The following is a 21,471-nucleotide window of genomic DNA, read 5'->3' on the forward strand; positions in this document are numbered from 1 at the left end:
GCAGTATAATATAAATAATTATGCTTCTTTTGCAAGTAGAAAGGGAAATACAATATACCACTTTTCCTCACCTACATCTACAAAAAAAAGGTTGCCTAATGAGTAAGGATAAAATAAATAGTAAAGCTGCTGTAACTGCTATTTGCAGTATAATCACTTTTAGTTTAGATTTCCTGTTTCCTTAGTAGATTAGAAAATCTACATGCATTGCATTTTGAGTTTTATGGAATTCACAGAATTTTTTTAAGAATGGTAATTGTATATAAAAACAGATGTGTTTTTTCATGGAATCATAGAATCATTAATGTTGGAAAAGACCTCCACAATCATCTGGTCCAACCATCCCCCTGAAAGAAATGTCTTCTAAATTCCAACCTAAAACTCCCCTAGTGCAACTTGAGCTCATTCCCTCTTGTCCTGTTTCTAGTTATCTGTGAGAAGAGGCTGACACCCAGCTCCCACACCTTCCTTTGAGGTACCCATAGAGAGCAACGAGGACTCCCCTGAGCCTCCTCTTCTCCAGACTAAACAATCCCAATTCCCTCTGCCGTTCTTCACAGGACTTGTGTTCCAGGCCCTTCACCAGCTTCGTAGCCCTTCTCTGGACATGTTCCATGGCCTCGATGTCCTTCTTGTAGTGAGGGACCCAAAACCGAACACAGTACTCGAGGTGTGGCCTCACCAGAGCTGAGTACAGGAGGACGATCACCTCCCTGATCCTGCTGGTTACACTATTCCACATACAAGCCAAGATGCTGTTGGCCTTCTTGGCTGCCTGGGTACACTGCTGTCTCAAATTGCTGACTCGTTCATGTTTCAAGATAAGTATTACAAGTACATTTATAATGCTATAAGATAATGACTTCTGCAATATTTCAGTGCAACTTCTTTTACATTACTTAGCTTCCTCAAATATCATGGAAATATAGATTACAATTTGATCAGGATTGCAAGCCTGTTGTGACTAGCTTGGCATGTCCCTTCCTATTATAAGGTAAATGTTTATTCATTTGGAATAATCCCTCCATAAATGGTTACCTTCATATCTTAACCTCCAGAAGTTCATGTATCATTATGAATGTTGCAACAGCTGTCCATACAACCCAGTAAAGCAAATTCTGTTGTACTAGAGCTGAAGAAATCTCTTGAAGAACCGGTTACTTGGCCTCAAAATTTGTATTGTTTTATTTTTCAGAGAGAAACATACTTTCAGCTATTACATTACATAAATTATATGAAAAGAAATAGGTACCTGGAAATAGACAATGTAGAATAAAATAGTTTGAACCTCTTTTCCCTGAAACAGGACTTGAGTCCAGAAAATCTGTATAGCATAGTTAGCATAGGCACAACAAAATGAAAGTTGCCATTTTGCATTTACTAACTAATTTAATTACTTATCAAGAACTTTTTTCCAATGCTGTGCCCCACAGGAGTATTAACCCTTACACAAAGCCATGGAATCTCCTTGAAAGCTGTGCCTATTAAAATGAGGTAAAGTGACCTCAGTGATATTATTAACCCATTATATATAAAAGACTGCACCATCCTAAAATCCTTTTTACCGAAGCACATTTGGGTATGTAGGTATTTTTTCAATAATCTAAACAATTCCTTATATTGTGCATAACCCTCATGCAGAAAGTGTGTAAAGTTATAGTTAAAAAACGTTTCTATGCATTTCTTTTTCTCACAGTGATCAAGGAAATTTTAATTATCTCTATATCACGACACTACTTTTTCAGACTTTGAAAAAAGCACTAATACAAGGCAAATGATTAATGAATGAATAGAATTCCAAGCTGGAATTTTAAATATGTCTGAGCTATGAGAAAGCTACTGTAAGTAACTCTCTAGAACTTGTCACTAAATTTGGACAACTAGCTTCCTACCTAAGATTTTAAAATAATCCATATATTTTCCAAGCAGAAGTTATTATATAGAAGCATGAATTACATTAATTTTCTAGATGTGTTCAGAATGACTTTGGACTCTGGTAGTAAAAGGCCATACTGAGCATTTTATACAGTCAGTGCTTCCTGACTCGATCTTCTTTCAAATGAAATTATTGAAGGGAGTTGAAGTTAAAAAAACACAAACTGTGAGTTTCATTTCAGCACATACACAGTTGAGAACTTGTACACACACTTGTATTTTTAGCTAACAGGAAATAACAATGAATAGAAATATAAATTGAAGAAAAGTAATGGCTACATATTATATAGAGAAGAAAGGAAGGAAGAAGAAGGATGTGTGAGTGTCCTGAACTCAGAGTACAGTGGATGAATTACTGAGGCCAAAAGAAATGTCAGTGAAAACTCCCCTTTAATGGAATACAAAAGTTTTCAGACTGTTAAATTTGCTAGGTTGCATGTTCACATGGCGCGTGTAAGCTATACAGTACACTATGCAGAGACACTGAGCCAGCTCTAAAAACCTTTAGGCTAGGTACCTCATATAGTGTAGCTGATCAATGCACCACTTTGCCTGAAAAGCCCAGTCACCTTATCTAGTCCCCTTTCTGACAAAGTTATCATTTGCATGCTTTTATTCCTTAGCTGGGAGCTACAGGGTGTGGAGTGCAAAATTCTGACAAGCAAAAATTCTTAAGACTAGAATTTTAGTCGGATGTCATGGCCCAACATATAATAGTGTTTTCCAATAAAAGAAAAAAATCTTTTTAGAAAAGTGATATTCCAAAGTGGAGAGAAATACTACCATTTAAACCCTACTCTCTAGAAAGTAGGGAGAGGTCAGGAAAAGTCTTTGAAAATCAACTTAAGACAAAAGGCATTCAAAAACAGTTTTTCCTCCCTGAAATAAGTTCTCTGGGCAATACTTCCAAATGAAAATTGTTTGATGTAGATTCAAATATACAGAGGTCCTGTGGTTTTTCTTGATTCCTGTAAAAAAGAAATCAATTTATTTTTTTATTTTTTTTCCTGGAATGTGAGTCACAGTGGACATTGTAAACAGATTTAATCACAACAGCAAGTAGTCAGGGTTTTTTGTTATTTTTATATACTAAATTTATTTCTCAGGAATCATGGAGTTCTCCTTTCAGGTACACATCTAATGAAGGTATGTGATATGGTATATAATATATACATAGTAAATATTATGATAAATGTGTGGAATGAGTGAAATAATGAAGGATTTTAGTTGTTTTACACTTATAATTCTGCATTAATGCTATTAATAAATAATTCTACTTTGGTACAGTTATAATTCTTGCATAGTCCCATTAAACCTAAGCTGTAACATTATAGAAAAAGTAGAAAATAGGGTGCCTTGTAATAACTGAAATGCTTTCTAAAAATATGGATAGTTACTTTCTGGGTTCTGTACACTTTCATCAAAGAGGAAATGAGCACAGGAATTCATCCAATGAGGATAAAATTCTTTAACTGGTAGGCATCCAGTTTATGTTCCTGTAGATTGATTATTCAACTGACTACTTTTACATAAACTACAAATAGCGGCTAACAAATTGAATTTATCCATACTGAACTTGGTGATCTGTGTATAATGACTTTCCCAGTTCTGGAAAGGAACCATTCAAAAACAAAACTGCAAACAAATCATTGAACAACCTAAGTTCATGTGAATACTCAAATGCTAAATAGAATTATAAGAGAATAAAAAGAGAATAAATAAATTTATGTTGTTTGCAGTATCACTGAAGAAAACAATATTTTATACCTTCTATGATTCACAAATCTTTGATCTGATGAAAAAAAATCACATAGTAATGATATGACACTTGGAATCTTCCTGTAATAACACCGCTTTGAAAAACAGTATATTAAGATATTAAATTATGTATTACTAATTCACCCTACAGTGAATGACTGATTTTTCTTGTTAAAAAAAAAAAAGAAAAAAAAAAAAAACTACCAAAAATTTTAATCTAATGAAACTGCATTCTAGTCAGTAGTTAAACAGGGAAAAAAAAAAAAAAAGTATATTAAGACTTAATCTCTTTCTCCAATACAGTTATTATTTTTTTCTACCTTCATTACATCTGGACATAGAACAATTCCTGTTCCTCAAAATCTAGGAAAAATCTACAGAAACAGCAAACATTCTGATACTTTATTCATCCTTGGGAATAATAAACCACTGGACTGGGCTTTTTAAGAATTCAGCAATTTAAATTTGTTAATGCATTTTAACAAGAAACCATCATAACCCACAAAATTATTTCAGTGTCATGAAGGAATCTAACAGTAGGAAAAAAATAACACAGGTTGTAGGAAAATGCCTTTATCTCTACTTGAGGGAGATGACATAAAAATACAGAGCTGTAGCATCATGATTTTATAATATTATCAAAATTATATTTTTGCTACCCCCATTGCTTCCCCCTATTCAAAATACTATCCTGAAGAAAAAGGCAACCATATCAAAACAGGAATAATAGCTTTCTGCTCTTTTAGAATAAGTAGCCATGTTTACCAGCATATTCTTTTATATTGTACCTTTTCTTCACTGCTGCTAAGCTTAACCCAAATCAAATGACAAGATCTGGTAATCATAACTGGTTTCTTACACTGTCCTTACTATCTGTGGCATCTAAGTGTTTGGCAGCACAAGGTGGAAAGTCTGTTTGAAGAATTCCAACATCTGTTACTTATTTCCACTTCCTCAAATTATAACTTATTACAGGATGGTTGAACTGTATCTTTTTGCCAGTTTGAGGTCCAAGTGGCTAACAAAGCAGCAAAACTTTTCTAAGAGGAAGCTCAGGAACCAGCAAAACATTACTAAAAGTTAAAACAATGACATTATAAAGAAAAATTATAACAGTGGTAATAAAATAACCAAGCTTAATACTCCTACTTAGGGTTCCATTAAGATTTTTCTGCACGTTGCTGAATAACAACACATGTCAGAGGCTGAAATTACTGCAAGACAACACTGTCAAGGTCAAAACCTTTTGCAGCATCTCTGTTTTTACTGTTTATAAATAAAGAAGCCGTCCAGACTCATCTAATACTGAAAATACTTTTCTCAAAAAGCATGCACAGTAATAGACTATTTAGCCCCGAAACCTTGGAGTCCTAGAAATACAAAAATAAGAGACTTCTTAAAAATATGAAAGATAAGTGTTTACTAGCCCTTCTGTTTTTGTGATCCAAGTCATTTCACACCCTGTACATGTTATTGCAGAATTGCTTCATCTACTAGGAAAAAAAAAGGAGGACATGGACTCCTAAAATACAAATACTATAAATAGCAAAATGTTCAGTAATGGAAGATAGCAAGGGAGGGAAAAAAATTAAACTAAAAAAATCATACTATAATACCTATTTTTTTAGTATTGACAAAAGTAGATGATAAATTCATTAAAAGCAGAGGAGATTTTAAGGAAAATTGTCATATAAGCACACAGCAGACAGTAAAAATCACCCTAAAAAGCTGCTTTCAACTGAAATTTGATGAATCCAAGGAAGCTTTGAAAACTTGGATTAGCGAATATAATATCCATATCAGATTTTTGGATGAGACTAACAGTATCTTGGATGAATTAACAGTACAAAGGGACTGAAAAATCATCTTTTAACTAACTTGTGACAGTGGGTAGATTCAGAGCAAGTTAGTTTAGAACTAGTAAAGTTTTTAATTTTTGAAAAAAGTAAATATGCCTTTTTGCATCTTAGCAATAATTTTTCCTTGCAGAGGTAGACACTAAGCAATAGCCTTACAAAAATAAAGTATAGAAAGAGGATAAAGTAGACTTTTTCAGAAAGTAAAAAAAATAATTCTTCCCATCACGGTGAATAGCAGATTACTAATCTTTTCAACTAATTCTCTCTACATAAGCACAAAAATAGTAAATTCTTGACCTTTTCACTCTTGCCACTTTTTTTTTTTAAATTTTTTTTTATTTTTTAATATAAGCATAAACCATGAAGGTATTATAATACTCCAGAAGGATTAAATACCTCAAGTTGACAATAGGATTCTAACAAGTATCGCTTGTTGTTTACATAGTCAAGAATTACCAGCAAACAAAGTTGTGAGAAAGTCTAAATTCCCTCTTGGTGAGGGGAAAACAGACCTAAAAAGATACACCTAGATGATCTGTGTTTAAGGATGAGACGTTACAAGTGAATTAGATGAAAACATAATGGAAATGACTGATTGGATGACTGAATGGAAATGACTTTGCCAGATTGTTTCAACACTAGCAAATCATAAACTTTCTGAGAACTGTAAGAAATGATCCCCAATGATGGGGATGTGAAAAACACACTCAAGAATTTCTAAACCTATCATAATTGGAATTGATGAACCAGTTAGATGTTGCCTACTGCACACTTAATTTTTTTCAGTCTGCATGTTTTCTGCATTATTCAAGTACCTACTGTTCTCACTGCAAAAAATGACTGCTGGCCCCTTTAAAATTAAAACATTCAAAATTCTCTGAATACCAATTTGCATATATGCCTTTCAAAATCAGGTGTGAAGTAAATTTGAAAATTACTGCCTTATTGTACTGCCCTGTGTCAGTAATTACACTAGTAGCTCCTTTGACTAGTATGGAAAAAAAAACAGCTTTATATACTCTACATAAAGGAAAACTGCAGGATCTTTAACAGTGTAGGAGAAAAGTTGCCCCATACAGAAAAGGAATATATATGCAATTGAGGTACAAAATTAAAGCCTTACATTCCTTGTGTTTCTTCTTCTTCTACATGAATCAAAATGGAAAATATCCCAATTAACATAATTAAGGACCACAGTAAAATATATCCACTTTAAGAATATCCAAACATGAAAGCACTTCATAATCCAGTTATATATCTAATTTATACTGCTTCCTCAGGAAGACATAGAGAAAAAGAGGAATATCGTTAAATCATAACTTAGAAATAGGAATGAGTGAGACTTTATGAAATCATATTACTGTTCTACCCTATGTGGCATCTCTATTCTAGTGCTGACCTATACTGAACCACTTTTATTAACTTACTTTTATAGAAATCTTATTTTTTTCTGATTACTGGAAATTCTATTTGAAAGGTTTTGCTGTTGTTTTGGTTTGGTTTTATTTCATTTTTTTCAAAGTGGGATCAAAATAATTATCTTAATCAGTTATTTTTCTGAGGTATCAACAGTGAACTCAGAATCCAGTGAAATCAGAACCAATGAAACTCTCCATTCCCCACACAGAAGTTTTTGGATGATTCTGTTGTCAGTGACTTCTGCTGTTTGTCCAAAAACAGCCTATTTTGTTTCCAAAGTTTTACAGGAACAAGTTTTTTCAGTACGTATCTTCATATAACACATGACTTCAAACACAACATCAAAGTTGGTGTTCATTTTCAGGATGCATTTTTCATTTTCAAATTCATTTGCATTTTCATTTTCAAATGTGTGCATCAGAAAAAGGTAAAGATAAAATTTATAATCTCCCCCACTTATGAAAAACTGACTTGTTTGCCAGTGTCATTTTCTCTGTTATCCTCAAATGGTAGACATGTACAACTGACGTGCATTGCTTTCCTAAATACTATCTAACCTAACTGCATCTTGAAATAAAGAAGTAAAGAAGTTCTTATTTTCCTGTTCACTGACAAAGGACATCACAAACCTGGTGCCCCTGAATATGCCACAAGAATGCCTGGTTTGCTTTTTGAAATGTAGATCTGAGAAAATATTACATTGGAAAAACAAAGAAACAAACGAACAAAAAATCACCAGCAACACTAGCCTGTTTCCCAGGAAGCATCCATTACAGTGGTCATCAATGAGTTTGAGGGAGCTGGTTCTTTCAACACATTTCAGAATAGCACTTAAAAGGGGACCCATAACCTCTATACCTAGGGAACGTGTGAGATTGTCCATTAATATCAGTCACTTGTCTTTAATATTCTACGAAAAGGGTAGATGTAGAATTACCCAGCATCTGTGGACAATAACTGGATAGTAACTGATATCACCAGTTCATAACTCAAGTAGTTGTCTCCAAGGCAATAGATAGTCATAACAATCAATAAAGAGGAATGCTTCACTGAGAGGCAGTTCAGTATTCAGAGTACATTCATCAAAACAACTCCAGCAGATCTTTTAACAGTGCAAAATAATCCCAGGTTTTGAAAGCCTTAAAATTCTGAGGCTTCTTCCACTTAACAGAAGAAAAAGTATTATATAATGCACACGCAGGAATTTCAAGCAAACAGACCAGAACTTTCTGACTTTAGGTTCTGTGGGAAAGGTACCTATCAGAAGGGCCACAATAGAAAATGGCTAACTATTTTACTTTTTTTTTTTTTTTTTGCAATTGCAAAGTTTTTGCAATTTTAAATTGAAGACCTCTAGAAACAGAACTAGGAGAAAAGTGCAGTCTGACAGAACTGAAACAAGATACAGAATCAAGGACAATTTGTGCTGATGGTTCCTTTTCTGGAGAATGTGATGATGATGCTACATATAGCTAGCCAGTATGCTGCAAAACCTTGCATGTCATTATCAAAGACAAATTACAGAAATTTGTGTAGCAGGAAACTAAGATAGAACTAGGCCTTTCACACCTTCCCTAGCCTTAAAGATACAACTTTTAACATGGACTGTATTAGCAGTATAGTACCTCTCCAGACAGATTTTTAACATGCATCTCCACCACAGGCACATCACACTGATAATAGCTCCAAAATCTGCAACTACAATAAATTCTTATCTCAAGTTAAAGTCAAGCAGAGAAAAACAGCCTTTTTTTCTTCTCAAAGGGATATTTTTGGGAGGGAAGAGTAGGAGAGTTAAGGGGGTGAATACAATTAGGAGAAAGCATAAGGAAGGAGTCAATAAGTTACCTTGATTTTGTGGAACTGGAAATAAAAAGCAGAAAATTTGGAGGAAACGAGGACAAAAATTGAGTGTATTGACAAAGTTCTAAGTGGGGTGAAAATTTGAAAACAAAATACTACTTGTAAGACAAGAATTTTAGAAGGAAAACAGAAACCGAAGCTATGTTTGTGTATAGAACATACTTGCACTGTATGTTTACTACCATGAAAAAAATAAATAATTCTTTCAAGTAATAGATACTCATAACTCTACTTGTAAAGGTGAATATACATGCACAATGCCATAACACATCATTTTAATCAACTTATAATTTCAGCAATGTTGTTAGCACAGAACAAAATAAATTGAACAAAGCCAAATATTGAAACAAACACAGAAGCATATACTTAGGGACAGATATATAAAAAAAATAAAAGTACGGTACACATTTCTCAGATGTCTTCCAACAGATTTATGAGTGAACAAAGCTTGCAAGAATAAATTGTATTTTATTAAACCTGGTAATTCTACCACACAGAACTCACAACCTTTGTCTGTTTGACTAGTCTTCAAAATTCCAGTCTTATATCTAAAGATGGCAAATTTTCCAGGATCCAAAAGTGGTTTTAAGTTGCATTAAATGGAGGTATGATTTGAAATGGGCACTGTGTTATGTAACTCTATGACCCTTATGTTGTCAGGTTCTACTTAAGAAACAAACAAAAGCACCACCAACAAAAAGCTATCTTACATAGATCCCCAGATAAATTTGAACTTCTTGAACATGTTTTCAAATTTCTGTCCCCACCATTTGACTTGATATGCAAATGTAACATATCATGGGAGCAATACTGCTGCTCAATCTGTAAGTACACCCCCCAATAATCTTCATACAATTCTTCCAGATTTCATGAGATACACTCCTTTTTAACATACAGAAAATTATACTAAGTCATGCAAGATATTTTCAATTCAGAAAAGACAAAGCATTTTATTAGAATTCATTTTTACTTCTTTTACTATACAGAACTATATGGCAAGCATATGATAAGTAACTGTAGTTCTGTATAATATACACCTTAGTCAAGATGGAATCAATTTCTCCACTGTTATGTCTCTTTAGTTTACCCTGTTTATACAGATGCTTACACATTTAATATATGTTTGCAGTAAGCGTTAATTGATATAGTCAGAACATATAAATCGCCATAAAATAATGTTGAAAATGGTGGAATACTTCAAATGGCCTTTTGATGAATTTAGGTATACTTTACCCCAAGAAGTTTATATTAATAAACCATTATGGTTTGCATTTTTGATAGAATTGTTGCTAACTACTTAAAAAGTTAATTGTAATGTAAACAATATAGGATGGTATTAGCACAATAGTTTTTTGTTTGTTTGTTTTTGTTTTTTTTAATATAGACTAATGTTTGTTATTGTTTGGATTCAAAAGGGCAAGCCATAACATTTTCAATAACAAGCCAGATTTACAATGTTCAGAAGCTCATCAGTAATTGATGTGATTCTGCACATTAAAGATACAAAATTGTATGCACTATGTGTGTACACTATGCAGTGTACCTTTAATCAAGTCATGTTACATTTATATATATATTTATATATTTAAGTAAGTCTTTATATATTTATGATTATGTAATTCCTCATACTTAATTTTTAATGTTTATGTAAGATTTCTATGAAATAAAGAGAGGTTTGGACAACAGATATTTGTGCTTACTGTCTAGGCAGGAAAAAAACAACAAAACAAAACAAACAAAAAAAAACCCTACAAATATTTGTGAAAATACCATGCAATCAAATCCTGTATTTAACTATGTGAATTAAAAGTAGTTGTATGCTTGTCTCCCAGACTACAGAAAATGACTGTTCTTAAAGTATTAAATACTAAGTTGCACTGAGACTACTTCTCAGTGCTATACTCTTGAATTTGTTCTAAGTGGATTTAAATGCCATGAGATACTTTTGATACTGACAGATGGAGAGTCATTATTTACTTTGCATTTTTAAGTAACTCTGTTTACTGTTACGCTGAGGACACAAAATGAAAGAGTGATTATTTTCATTGATGTATCCAAAAAACATATTTTTTCAAACAGAGAAGAGCTGAAGCTAAAAGATAATCATGAAGGCTTCTGCATGTCCAGACCCATACCTGAGCATTAAGAAGTTCTTCACATTTGTGGGACTGTTTTTCAATTGCCAGTATATACTGTTTTTCAATAGCTGCTTCTTGCTGTTGAACTGTAGATTGTAGCAGTGCCTGGGAAGAAAAAAAAAAAAAAAAAAGCAGCAGAGAATATTCAACAAAGGTAATAACAGGGATATTTATTGGTAACTGCAAATCAACTAATACTTTTGTATAACAAGAACACAGAATGCTGTTATAAATTTTGGAATGTGCAACTACTAAAGTACTTTTATGTAACACTACCTTCTTTTTAGTCAAGACTAAAATTTTTTGGATCTCAGGTTTCTTATACACAGGCTGCTTAAAAGAGAGCAGCACAGAGAAGATAGAGTATTTCTGTTAAATATAGTCGGTACAGTGGGACCACACATGAAGAGAAGCATATGAAAGATGCTGAAAAAAAAAAAAAAGGAAAAAAAAGCCAGACATATTTCACTGGCTGACAAAACTCCACATCCTCTCGGCACAGTGTAAGATCCCATGGGCCAAGCATGATCTTCACAACCACAAGTCAAGTAAAAGCAGATGGAAATTCTGAGTAATTTAAAACATAAAAGAATGCCCCCCCAGGAAGTTCACACTCAAATGTGAAGCAGTGGAAGTCAGAGTGTAGAAAGTCGAAGTACGAAGACAATAACAAAAAGATAATAAAATTAGGAACTCTGCATGCATGCACACATGTATGCACATGCACTTGACTGAACTCTGCAGAATTTCCAGCAACTGAATGCAGAAAGAAAAAGAAAAAAAAAATCAGATATATGAAAAAGTGAATTTTGAAGGAATTATGCTCCAACTTTCTTAAACAAAGCTAGTATTTTTACTCAGGATTTACTTAATCCGTGTGCTATGCAAGTTTTTTTTCCTAATATTATATTTATGTCACTTTCCAAATATTCATTGGACTATTTATGCACATTAGATGAAGCTATTTTTAACTAGTAATCAATATAGCAAACTAGTTGAAATTACTGTGTAAGTTAAAACAGATGTAAGTTCTATAGAAAACAGACATTTGGCCCAAATGCAGACAAAGGAAAAAAAGTACCTTTTTCAAACGACTTTTGTTTTAGAGATGTATTTACTCTATGGAACATAAAAAACACATTCAATATGGCATTGAAAGCTTTTTTGAAAAACCCCAAACCAATAAAAAACATGTTATAAAGAAATAGTAATTTTTTAAACTACGTTTTTCACTAATTAGCCTCTTTGTGCCAAACTTGTTCTTCAGGATATCAGTAATGGTATAGTATAGTAGTACCTTTAGCAAAGGTTCAGAAAAATTTAAGAAATAACAAATGGTAGATGCCACTTGACATGTACTTTAATCAAAGTGTAAGACTACAGTTACTGGCATTTGCATGAGATTTAGCTAGTCAGGCTAGTTTACTTTCATAAAAGCAAATTTCTTTCCAACTACATTCAGTTCTTGTGTTGGTATAAATTCAGGCAATCACAAAAAATGTAGCTCTCAAAGAAGTATAACTTTTGTATATGAAATTTTATATGCTAAATCCTACTGCGTATAAACCGAAATTGCCACATATCACTTGCAAAAATTAAGTCTGTACTTTGTTGTGTTTTTTTTCCTGCTAAACCATTGTGACATGAATTGTTTTGTATAACTGGCATAAAAGAAAAAAAAAAGAAAAAAATAATTCTGATTGTAAGGAAAACAGTAGCAGAATAGTCCTTACAATATAATGTCATTTCTCAGTTTCTTCTTAGGCCAGAGACTGAGCCACTTTATACTCTTTACTATGCAAACTTAACTGGTGACTATTAAATTCCTATTAAATGGTAGAGAGATTTTTTTTTTTTTTGAGGGAAAAAAATATTGTCCATTAGATGGAACAAAGAGATTTTCTGAACCTTATAATTATTATTTTCTGTATAAAATGCAGAAAAATCCACATTCAGAAACTAAAGCCTTCCTCTTCTATTGTTTGCACTTCTAACACATTTATACATTTTAAATAGTACCACAGAGATGATCCTGTATTCGACCATTCCATTAGTTGGTCAAGTTCGGAGACACACAGATCTGTGAAACACTGCTTCAGAGACAGCTTCCATGTTGTGTCATAAGAACTGTCCATACAAAAAATCTTTTTTCTGTGAGATAGATCCAGCCAAACAGGCCTTTAAAATCAAAATAAAATATTTTAATTCAAACACTGTCTTTTCAAGTCATTTAAAAGAAAATGAGGTGTACCATATAAAATTCATGTTCTGTATTTAAAAAATTACCAGAGGGAAGACAATTTTTCGAAATAAATTAAAAGATGAACTTGAGATTATTTTCTTTAATTCTCATTTAACATGCACCTGTTGCCCATGACAGTATTATGTTCTTGGCTGATATGCTACATTTGCCTAGCTCCAGCTGACCATAAACATAGAGATGAGCATAAAGATGTCAAAAAAAGCGTCTACACAATTGTAAAAAAATAAAAATATAAAAAATAAATATAAAAATAATAAAAAACAAAAAACGACGAAAATAAGCCTGCAGAAAACTGCATAACAACCATTTAAGATGTCTTGATGGGTAAATAAAGCACAGATGAATTACATCCATGCAAATCTTATGCAAATTTACAGATAATAAACTACTTAAGTCACTAATTAACAAAACTAATTTACTAATTAACTAATATCCTATACTATACTATATAGTACAACACTAAAAGTTTGATAAATTGCTACTCTGCGCAACTATTTACCACTGCTGAAACGCCGTTTTCATTCTTAATTACACAGTTATTCTGCTCCATAGAGCTGTTGATGCTTCATAGAGCTATGGCCACTGATCTAGTATCAAGCAATTCTTGAAGCAATATGCCTTCTTTCCATAGCTCAATGAATCAGTTCAAACAAGATTACAGCAGAAACTAGCCTAGAGTATCTGTAGCATAAAGTAAAGGGTAGGATTTCAACATGGATGCTCTTGGTAACTCATTTCTCCTCCTATATATTGTGCAATGAACTTGACGCAGGGTGGAAAGAGTCATTCTGTGCCAACAGCCAGTTGCAGGACTGTAACTGCAGATGTCATCAGACTTGATGTGGATCTATTTCTAAATTCTTACCACATTTGTTACCTCAGTCTACACTTTGTACAGTTCTAGAGAAAGTGGTCACTTGAGATTTTCAGAATCTCTTTGCATCTATCAACTAGTCTCTAACTACTTGCTTCCTTTTTTTTTTTTCCTTCTTCCTCAATACAAAACAATTCAGAAGCTCTAAATACATCTACCTTTAGCCAAAACTGAGGTTGTCCTTTAGGTCTCTAATATATACAGTTATATTTCTGGAGGAGTTAAATGGATCATCTTTTCCTATTTGGAATTTCTTTGGCTTTCAAAAATCTTCCACCTCCACCACATAAGAAACTTTATCAGCTTAAAGGGATTGTCATACCTTAGATAAACAACTGCTTACAGCAGGTTGCTTAAAATTCAAACAGAAGGTCATGCATTAACTTAAGAATGAAGTACATCTGCTACAGAAATAGTTGTGATCATAAGTACATCATCATAATTTGAACTGATGCCTTTCCAGTAATCAAAGGCAGAATTTACAAGTCTTATATAACAAATAATCAACTTATATCTAGCTGTCTTAAAATGCAAAAAGAAGCATCTTTCCTCAAACTTCGGGGGAAAAAAAAAACAAAACAAAAAACACACACACACACACACACAAAAAAAAACAACACACACACACACAAAAAAAAAAAAACACAAAAAAAAAACAGCACCAAGTAATCAGGCAAACATACTCTTGGCTTTTTAATATGTTCTTCTTCCCAGTACCATATTACATTTTTTACCATGACTAAACTGGGCACAAAACATTGACCAAGAAAACCAAGAATTAATGTCTACAGTGATACTGTTTTAATAGTTTTGGTTCAGCTATAATTCATTTCCAATTTGGCGTGAACTTCTAAGCTAGTCAAAGCTACAATTGAATCAAGTTTTCAGTCTCAAACTTCAATCTATAGCTGTTTAGGCTTGTAGATCTGAAAAAGCAAACAACGGTTTGATTTGTGGTAAGGGTTTTTGTTTGTTTGTTTGTTTTTCTCCATAAAGAGAACTCTGATTAACATTCCAGTTTATACAAATTAAATATAAAATGTATTTAAGTGGGTGCTTGTATCCACTATCTTTCCTTGAACTAACTTGGGGGGTAAGAAAAAAGGAGAGATTATCCACAACTTGAAAAACAACACAGTTATAATTTTAAAATCAATAGGCAGTACACCAGGAATACACAATAGAAAAGGGTACATGTTGAATACCAAACCCAGGGTATTATATATGCAAATTTTCCATTCTTGTAATTTTGATGGAAAAATTACTGACAAAATAGAATTCGCTAATTTTAGAAAAAATTGTGTGACATTTACTTCTCCTCAGTTTTAGCCTCTAAGTTTTACTAATCTTTTTTTTTTTTTTTTGTAATGAAACAAAAATTGAAAGAGACAAAAAGAACTCACACAAAAACACAAGATCATTTTATGATTTTTTGTGATTTTCTTAGTGAAGTTTTAACATTATAAATGACTACCTCTATATTAATCTTACTGCATTGGCTTCCAAATACTACAGGAAATTTTTTTCTCAGCAGGCAATGTCCTCCACAGGTGCTGCTTCTAAAGTTTTGCCTTTTTCTCCCTCCCTCTGCCTGTTACCCAAGCATTTTAAGATTTTTGGCCAGTACAGATGACATAAGCTGTTTCAAATATGTGAACTTGGGTATTCTGAACTATTTATATACCAATACTGCACCTGGAAAGAAATTTGAGCAGTAGACCTCAATCCAAGGAATATTTATGCGTGGAGAATTGTTACAATATATGATGGTGATTATCTCTGTTAAACTGCAATTTTTCCAGATTTTAATACATTATTTTCCATACTTTTCAAATTCACATTTGCTATAGTTGATGCAGGGTATCATCTGATGGCAATAGATAGTCTGGGAAGGGAGAAAAATTTTCAAGGTTCTTCAGTATTACAGGTGATGAAAAGGGTTTGAAACTCCTGCGATAAGTACTAGCATAGCAATTAAACAACGCAATCAGGATGAAGACCACCATGCCAAAACAACAAAGAAACAAACCACACCAAAACAAACAAAACCAAACCAAAATGATCACCAAAACCCAAACATGTCAAAAGGTCCAACAGGAAGAGTAGTCTGTAACCAATACAACATACAACTTTTGTATGCATGATCTACAGTGACACTCTGAAAGGCAATAGAAAGGCTGGTACTTTGCCAAGATGGCTGCTGCCAAATAAGTCACCACTGTTCCGGAGTTTTCAGCTACTGGATATCTGAATCCCTCTGGACCGAAAAAGTTAATTACTGACAACATGGTCTCCACTGGAGAATGAGACTTAGCCATTTGTCTCCTTCAATTACAGAGGTTTATGTTTTTTACTTTGGCTTTTAAGTAAGTCAAATCAAAACGTCACATGTAAAAGTCCGTTTTAAGAATAGAATGACACTGAGTGAGCTGAAAATTCTAGTATCATTACAAATTATGTTGTTTCATGACAGATGAAAAGAGATCGCCTCATTGACTGATAAAGGCAAAAACAAAGAAAAAAAACCAATACATTCTTTTTCAGAAAATCAACCAGATATTTTGCATGAGAAAGTCACCAAAAGATGTTAATATTTTAAACACTTTTCCATGACTGCAAATGTCATCCTTTCAAACTCTCTACAGTACTTCACTAGAAAAAACAGATTAATGCTATTTTTAATATATGCTTCAGTTCATCGTTACCTGCATGATTATGAAAACTAACTGACTGTTGATACATACATTCCTCTGGATTTAGAGTATACAAGTCCTATGAATTAAAGTTACATGGATGAAAAATATAAGATGATAGTACAATATAAAATATAAGATGATAGAAGAAAAATAAGATGATAGTACAGCTGTTACAGCATTGCTTATTCTGTCCCCCAGCGTGTATTCCATCCACAAAGGTTCTAAAAGTAAACCAAACCCTGGAGTAGAAAGGAGCACTGAAAAAGTTAATAGCTGAGGAAAAGGGCACCAAATCAACACATCTATATTTAAATTCCCTAAATCCAGAAGTACTTCCCTAAATTACGTTAACTTAACATATCCAGTGGCTTTTCTTTGGTCAAAAACACGGTAACAAGGTAAAATACTACATATTGTAAGAATTCATTTTGCTCATTATCCTCAGTTTCAGTACATGTACTTAAGATGACTCAAAGAAGTTACAAGAAACTATCAGAGTTGATATGAAATAGCAAACCTTTAGTTCTTTTTCCAAAATCTATTGGATATCAGGTGGATTATAGTCTGATGTTTTATATTCATCCTTCCAGAAAGAAATGAAAGAAATCATTAGATGTTCTTTCATATCATCTGGAGTAAACAGTGAATTTCAACCAAAAAGAAAAATTAGGAGTCTATACTGTGCCTCAGTCCTGATTTTCCTTTCCTGAAGAATAGGGTAGCTGCTCTTGAACCACTACAGACTAAGTCTTTTTTTGTTTAAGTTCTAAAATTTCAAGAACCTGTTAGTGTTGGTAGTTCTTATTCTAACACTCATATCTCTGAATTCTTGGCAGTAAAGTATGTGTGAGGGATAAAAAAAAGTGATAGTAGAATGTGCTAGAACATTGGGGATTCTTATTTGCAGGTTGGAGGAGAGGTTCTAGTGTCTGTAAACTATGTGGTTTAAGTGTATGATAAGATAGTTTAAATGCTAGCATTCATTAATCATTTCAGACAATTGTTATCTTCTTCTTGTTACTTTGACACAGAAATAAATCACATCACTGATACAGATCATATTCCATCACCAAATTGTTTTGTATTTCCCATTCACTGCTCTGGCCATAAGTACATGAACAACTTTAAGTGTGTTTTTAAACAAACAAACAAAAAAACCACATTGTTAATGGATAATGCTCACATATAACTAACTAGGCACAGTATGGCTGTGTAAGCAACATATGAATATTACAAATAACAAGATTTGTATGATGATAATGACAGTAAAGCAAGTATTCTTCTGAAGCTTAAGCTATCAGAAACTTTCCAAACCATTCCAACAGTCTTGTGTCTTCCCTTCTTTATTATCACTCTCCTAACCCCCAAAAATCTACCAGAGAATTTATCCTGCTTTTTCTTCACTAACCAAAAATGTCCGGTGACTTCTGACATAAAAAGAATGAAACCCCTTAAGAACATGTTCTCCAAAGTGTCTTCACATCCGTTTTTGCTTTATGTATCACTGGTTATAAACATCACACAAGCCATTCTATCATCAAATATCATCAAAATATCATCAAAACCCTCATATATTTAAATGACAGTACAAAATATTTTTAAATTGGTGTGCCAGAAACATTAAAAGTTAGTCTGTCTTCATTTTATAAACTATAAACCAAAATATAACTATAACTGGGATTTCATCAAAACAAAATAAAACTTATCTAAGTGAATTAGTCCAAACCCTTGTTTGAGCTTGGATGAAGAGAAAACTTGAATTCTCAGTTTCATATATTAGAATAATTTTGGAAGACACTAAACTGAAACTACATCCAACTATCATAAGAACTTCTTGAGTATCCTCAGGGGAATACACATCTTATTTACTCTACTATATGCTTTAATAACGATCAGATTTAGTTTGTATAACAAGTTCAGAAAAATTCCCACAATGCTAAAAGTCTTGTTCCTTTGTATAATTAGGTAGTCCTGGACCATAATTAATAACATTCTACACGTACTGTGGAAACTCTAGAGAACAGCATCACTGAATACAGACTAGAGACTGAAAAACTGTACTGTTCAACCTGAAAAGTTTAAATATCAGAAAATATAATTGCAATTGGACAAAAGACACAGATTTTCAAAAAATCTATCCTGCACTTCTGCAAGTTGTTTTAGGTAGACAGTACAGGTTGCTTTCTAAAATTTATCCACAAATTTGTCCTCAAATCAAGGCAAAAGTGTGATAATTAGAATTTTGCTAAAAACCAAAGCACATACACTAGGGCCTATTTTTAATATAAATACCCATTTTTAAAAAAAAATATATACCATTTTTAATATATATCCATTTACCCAACACCAGTGCATTCTGTTTTAATTCTACTGAAAGTAGAAACCACAGCTGCTTGCCTAGACCAGGATTTGTTGCAGGCCAAAAGCTAGAGTTTAGGAGAATCCTTCTTGAAACATATAGCCAAAATATAACTATTACCCCCCAAAAAATTCCAAACAGTAACAAATTGCCAAATCTCTCTCACAACCAAGCAAAAATATTAAATAATATTAATAAATAATATTAATAATATTAAAAATGTTAATAAATATTAATATTAAAAATTAAAAATTTCTCAGGAAAAAAAAAAGCAAGCAGAAAAACAGAATAGAGTTTATTGTCCTCTGTTATTCCTTTTGAAAAACAGTATAAAAGTCATTGTAATACCTGCCAAAAAATAGACTTCTCAGGTGTAGCATTATTTGAAAACATTAGACCAACTGAAGTGCTCATCATGATGTACAGGCTGCTACATTATGTTCTACGAGTTAGTTAAAAGTACTCATGAAAACCCTTAGCGAATCCAAATAAATATTCTCTCCAATTTCTTTCTCCTGCTCAAACATCATTCATTTGCTTCAGTAACTAAATATAAGCCAGTATATCAAACACCTTCTTTACTTCAAAACTGAAAAGTCCAAATGGCTAAAACAAGCAATTTAAAAATATATAAATAAAGTTACCTAGTTGAAAGAAAAGTTACCATTCTACTTCAAACACAAACTATATTAAATGCTAGTGTTAATTTCATCAATAGTACATAAGAACTGTTATGCCTCATAGCATTAGAAAATTACCACCTCATTCAGTATCTTTTCTCCACCACTAACCAATTCCTACTAATTTATTTTAAGGCAAGATATAATTACCAATTGCTGACCAATTAACCAATAAAACAGACAGGATGCAATCAAAATTCTTCCCTGATCCTGGAAGATGATACACTAAATAATATGTAATATTTGATTTTCCATGTTGTAAGACAGTTCTTATCTAATGCACATACTATATAAATAAAACTCTTTTCCACACTTTCTTTTTCAACAGAATATAAATTATCCACTTCAGGCATTGTGTATTTTCATGATCAGGCTATTTTCAGGTAAGCATACCTTCAAGTTAAATACAATACATTCTTTTTATGTGCTAAAGAATGAAGATGTATATATATATATATCTGTGTGTGTTGTACAAATGAATATTAACCAAAATGAAAGCAATTACACTCCTGCTTAGGTCAGAGTCCACTTGGAATTTACAATGAAGTGGGCCCTAATGAGATAAAAGTTGTGATGAATGGGCTGAATTGTTTCTACTCATAGTTGTATTAGAGTGTGTTACTAAAGCTTTAACATTGCTCCTGCTATAAAATTTAACATATCAAGTCAAACAGTATTTCTCGTGTAAAATTCTCAGAAGTTACACAAAGTCAAGACATTTTGATATGTATCACAGTATGAAAAAGCTTCATGGTTTCACTAATCACTTTCCTGACTAAACGGTGCACTGGATTTTAGGCTGGTGTTTCACAGGTATAATGTACAAGATATTTGATAGCTTAGGGATATGGTTTAGTGGGGACTGTTAGCGTTAGGTCAGAGGTTGGACACAATGATCTTGAGGTCTCTTCCAACCTAGAAATTCTGTGTGATTCTGTGTGATTCACTTGTAAGGATAGGGTAACATGTTTCTGTGAAGTGGTATAATATAACTTCAGTTTCATTTGCAGTTGGTTTTGGTATAGCAATGACTAATGATTATAGTTTGAATGCTACACTAAGTTTATCTAGGTATTTATCTCTACTGGCATGTGAGTTTAAGGATTTATTTTCCACAAAATGCTCTTTTCCTCGGGCTCCTGTTAGAAACGAACTTCAAACTCACGCAATCAAACCTTTGCAGTATTATAACTTCATAGAATCTCATTCATTGTTCTAGGGTCACAACTACATGTAACATCATCCTTACTAAAAAAGAATAGAGTTTTGTCGTATTTACAGAAAGAGAAGAGAATTTTGTCATATTTACAATTACATTTAAAATACATGCACCGAGCCTGACTGAATTTAAGAAGAGATTGGACTGTGCACTTAGTCACATGGTCTGAACTTGGGTAGACCTGTGCGGTGTCAAGAGTTGGACTTGATGATCCTTAAGGGTCCCTTCCAACTCAGGATATTCTATGATTCTATGATTCTATGATTATCATCACTGTTGTATGACTACTCCTACATTATAAAAATAAGGAATCTTTTCCTAGCCATCAGTTCTTCCTGAGACAAATTATAGGGGGTTGGTCTATTCTCCTATGTGCCCAGTGATAGGGCAAGGGGCAATGGGCTAAAG

The 21,471-nt window shown here is 32.9% G+C and overlaps 1 protein-coding gene across 17 annotated transcripts in view; it reads right to left on the bottom strand.

Moving 5' to 3' along the window:
- The window catches only part of CCDC91 (coiled-coil domain containing 91), a 173,153-nt gene that overhangs the window by 69,028 nt on the left and 82,654 nt on the right, over positions 1 to 21,471 (bottom strand). For 14 of the 17 annotated variants that reach the window (XM_072040849.1, XM_027456901.3, XM_072040854.1 and 11 more), the window contains one exon: positions 10,970 to 11,077. The exons of the other annotated variants lie outside the window; for them this stretch is intronic. In XM_072040849.1, the coding sequence (XP_071896950.1) occupies positions 10,970 to 11,077 (108 nt within the window). The remainder of the gene's footprint in view (positions 1 to 10,969; positions 11,078 to 21,471) is intronic. 17 annotated transcript variants of the gene reach the window in all.

The sequence above is a fragment of the Anas platyrhynchos genome, chromosome 1 (genome assembly GCF_047663525.1).
Source record: "Anas platyrhynchos isolate ZD024472 breed Pekin duck chromosome 1, IASCAAS_PekinDuck_T2T, whole genome shotgun sequence".
NCBI lineage: Eukaryota > Metazoa > Chordata > Aves > Anseriformes > Anatidae > Anas > Anas platyrhynchos.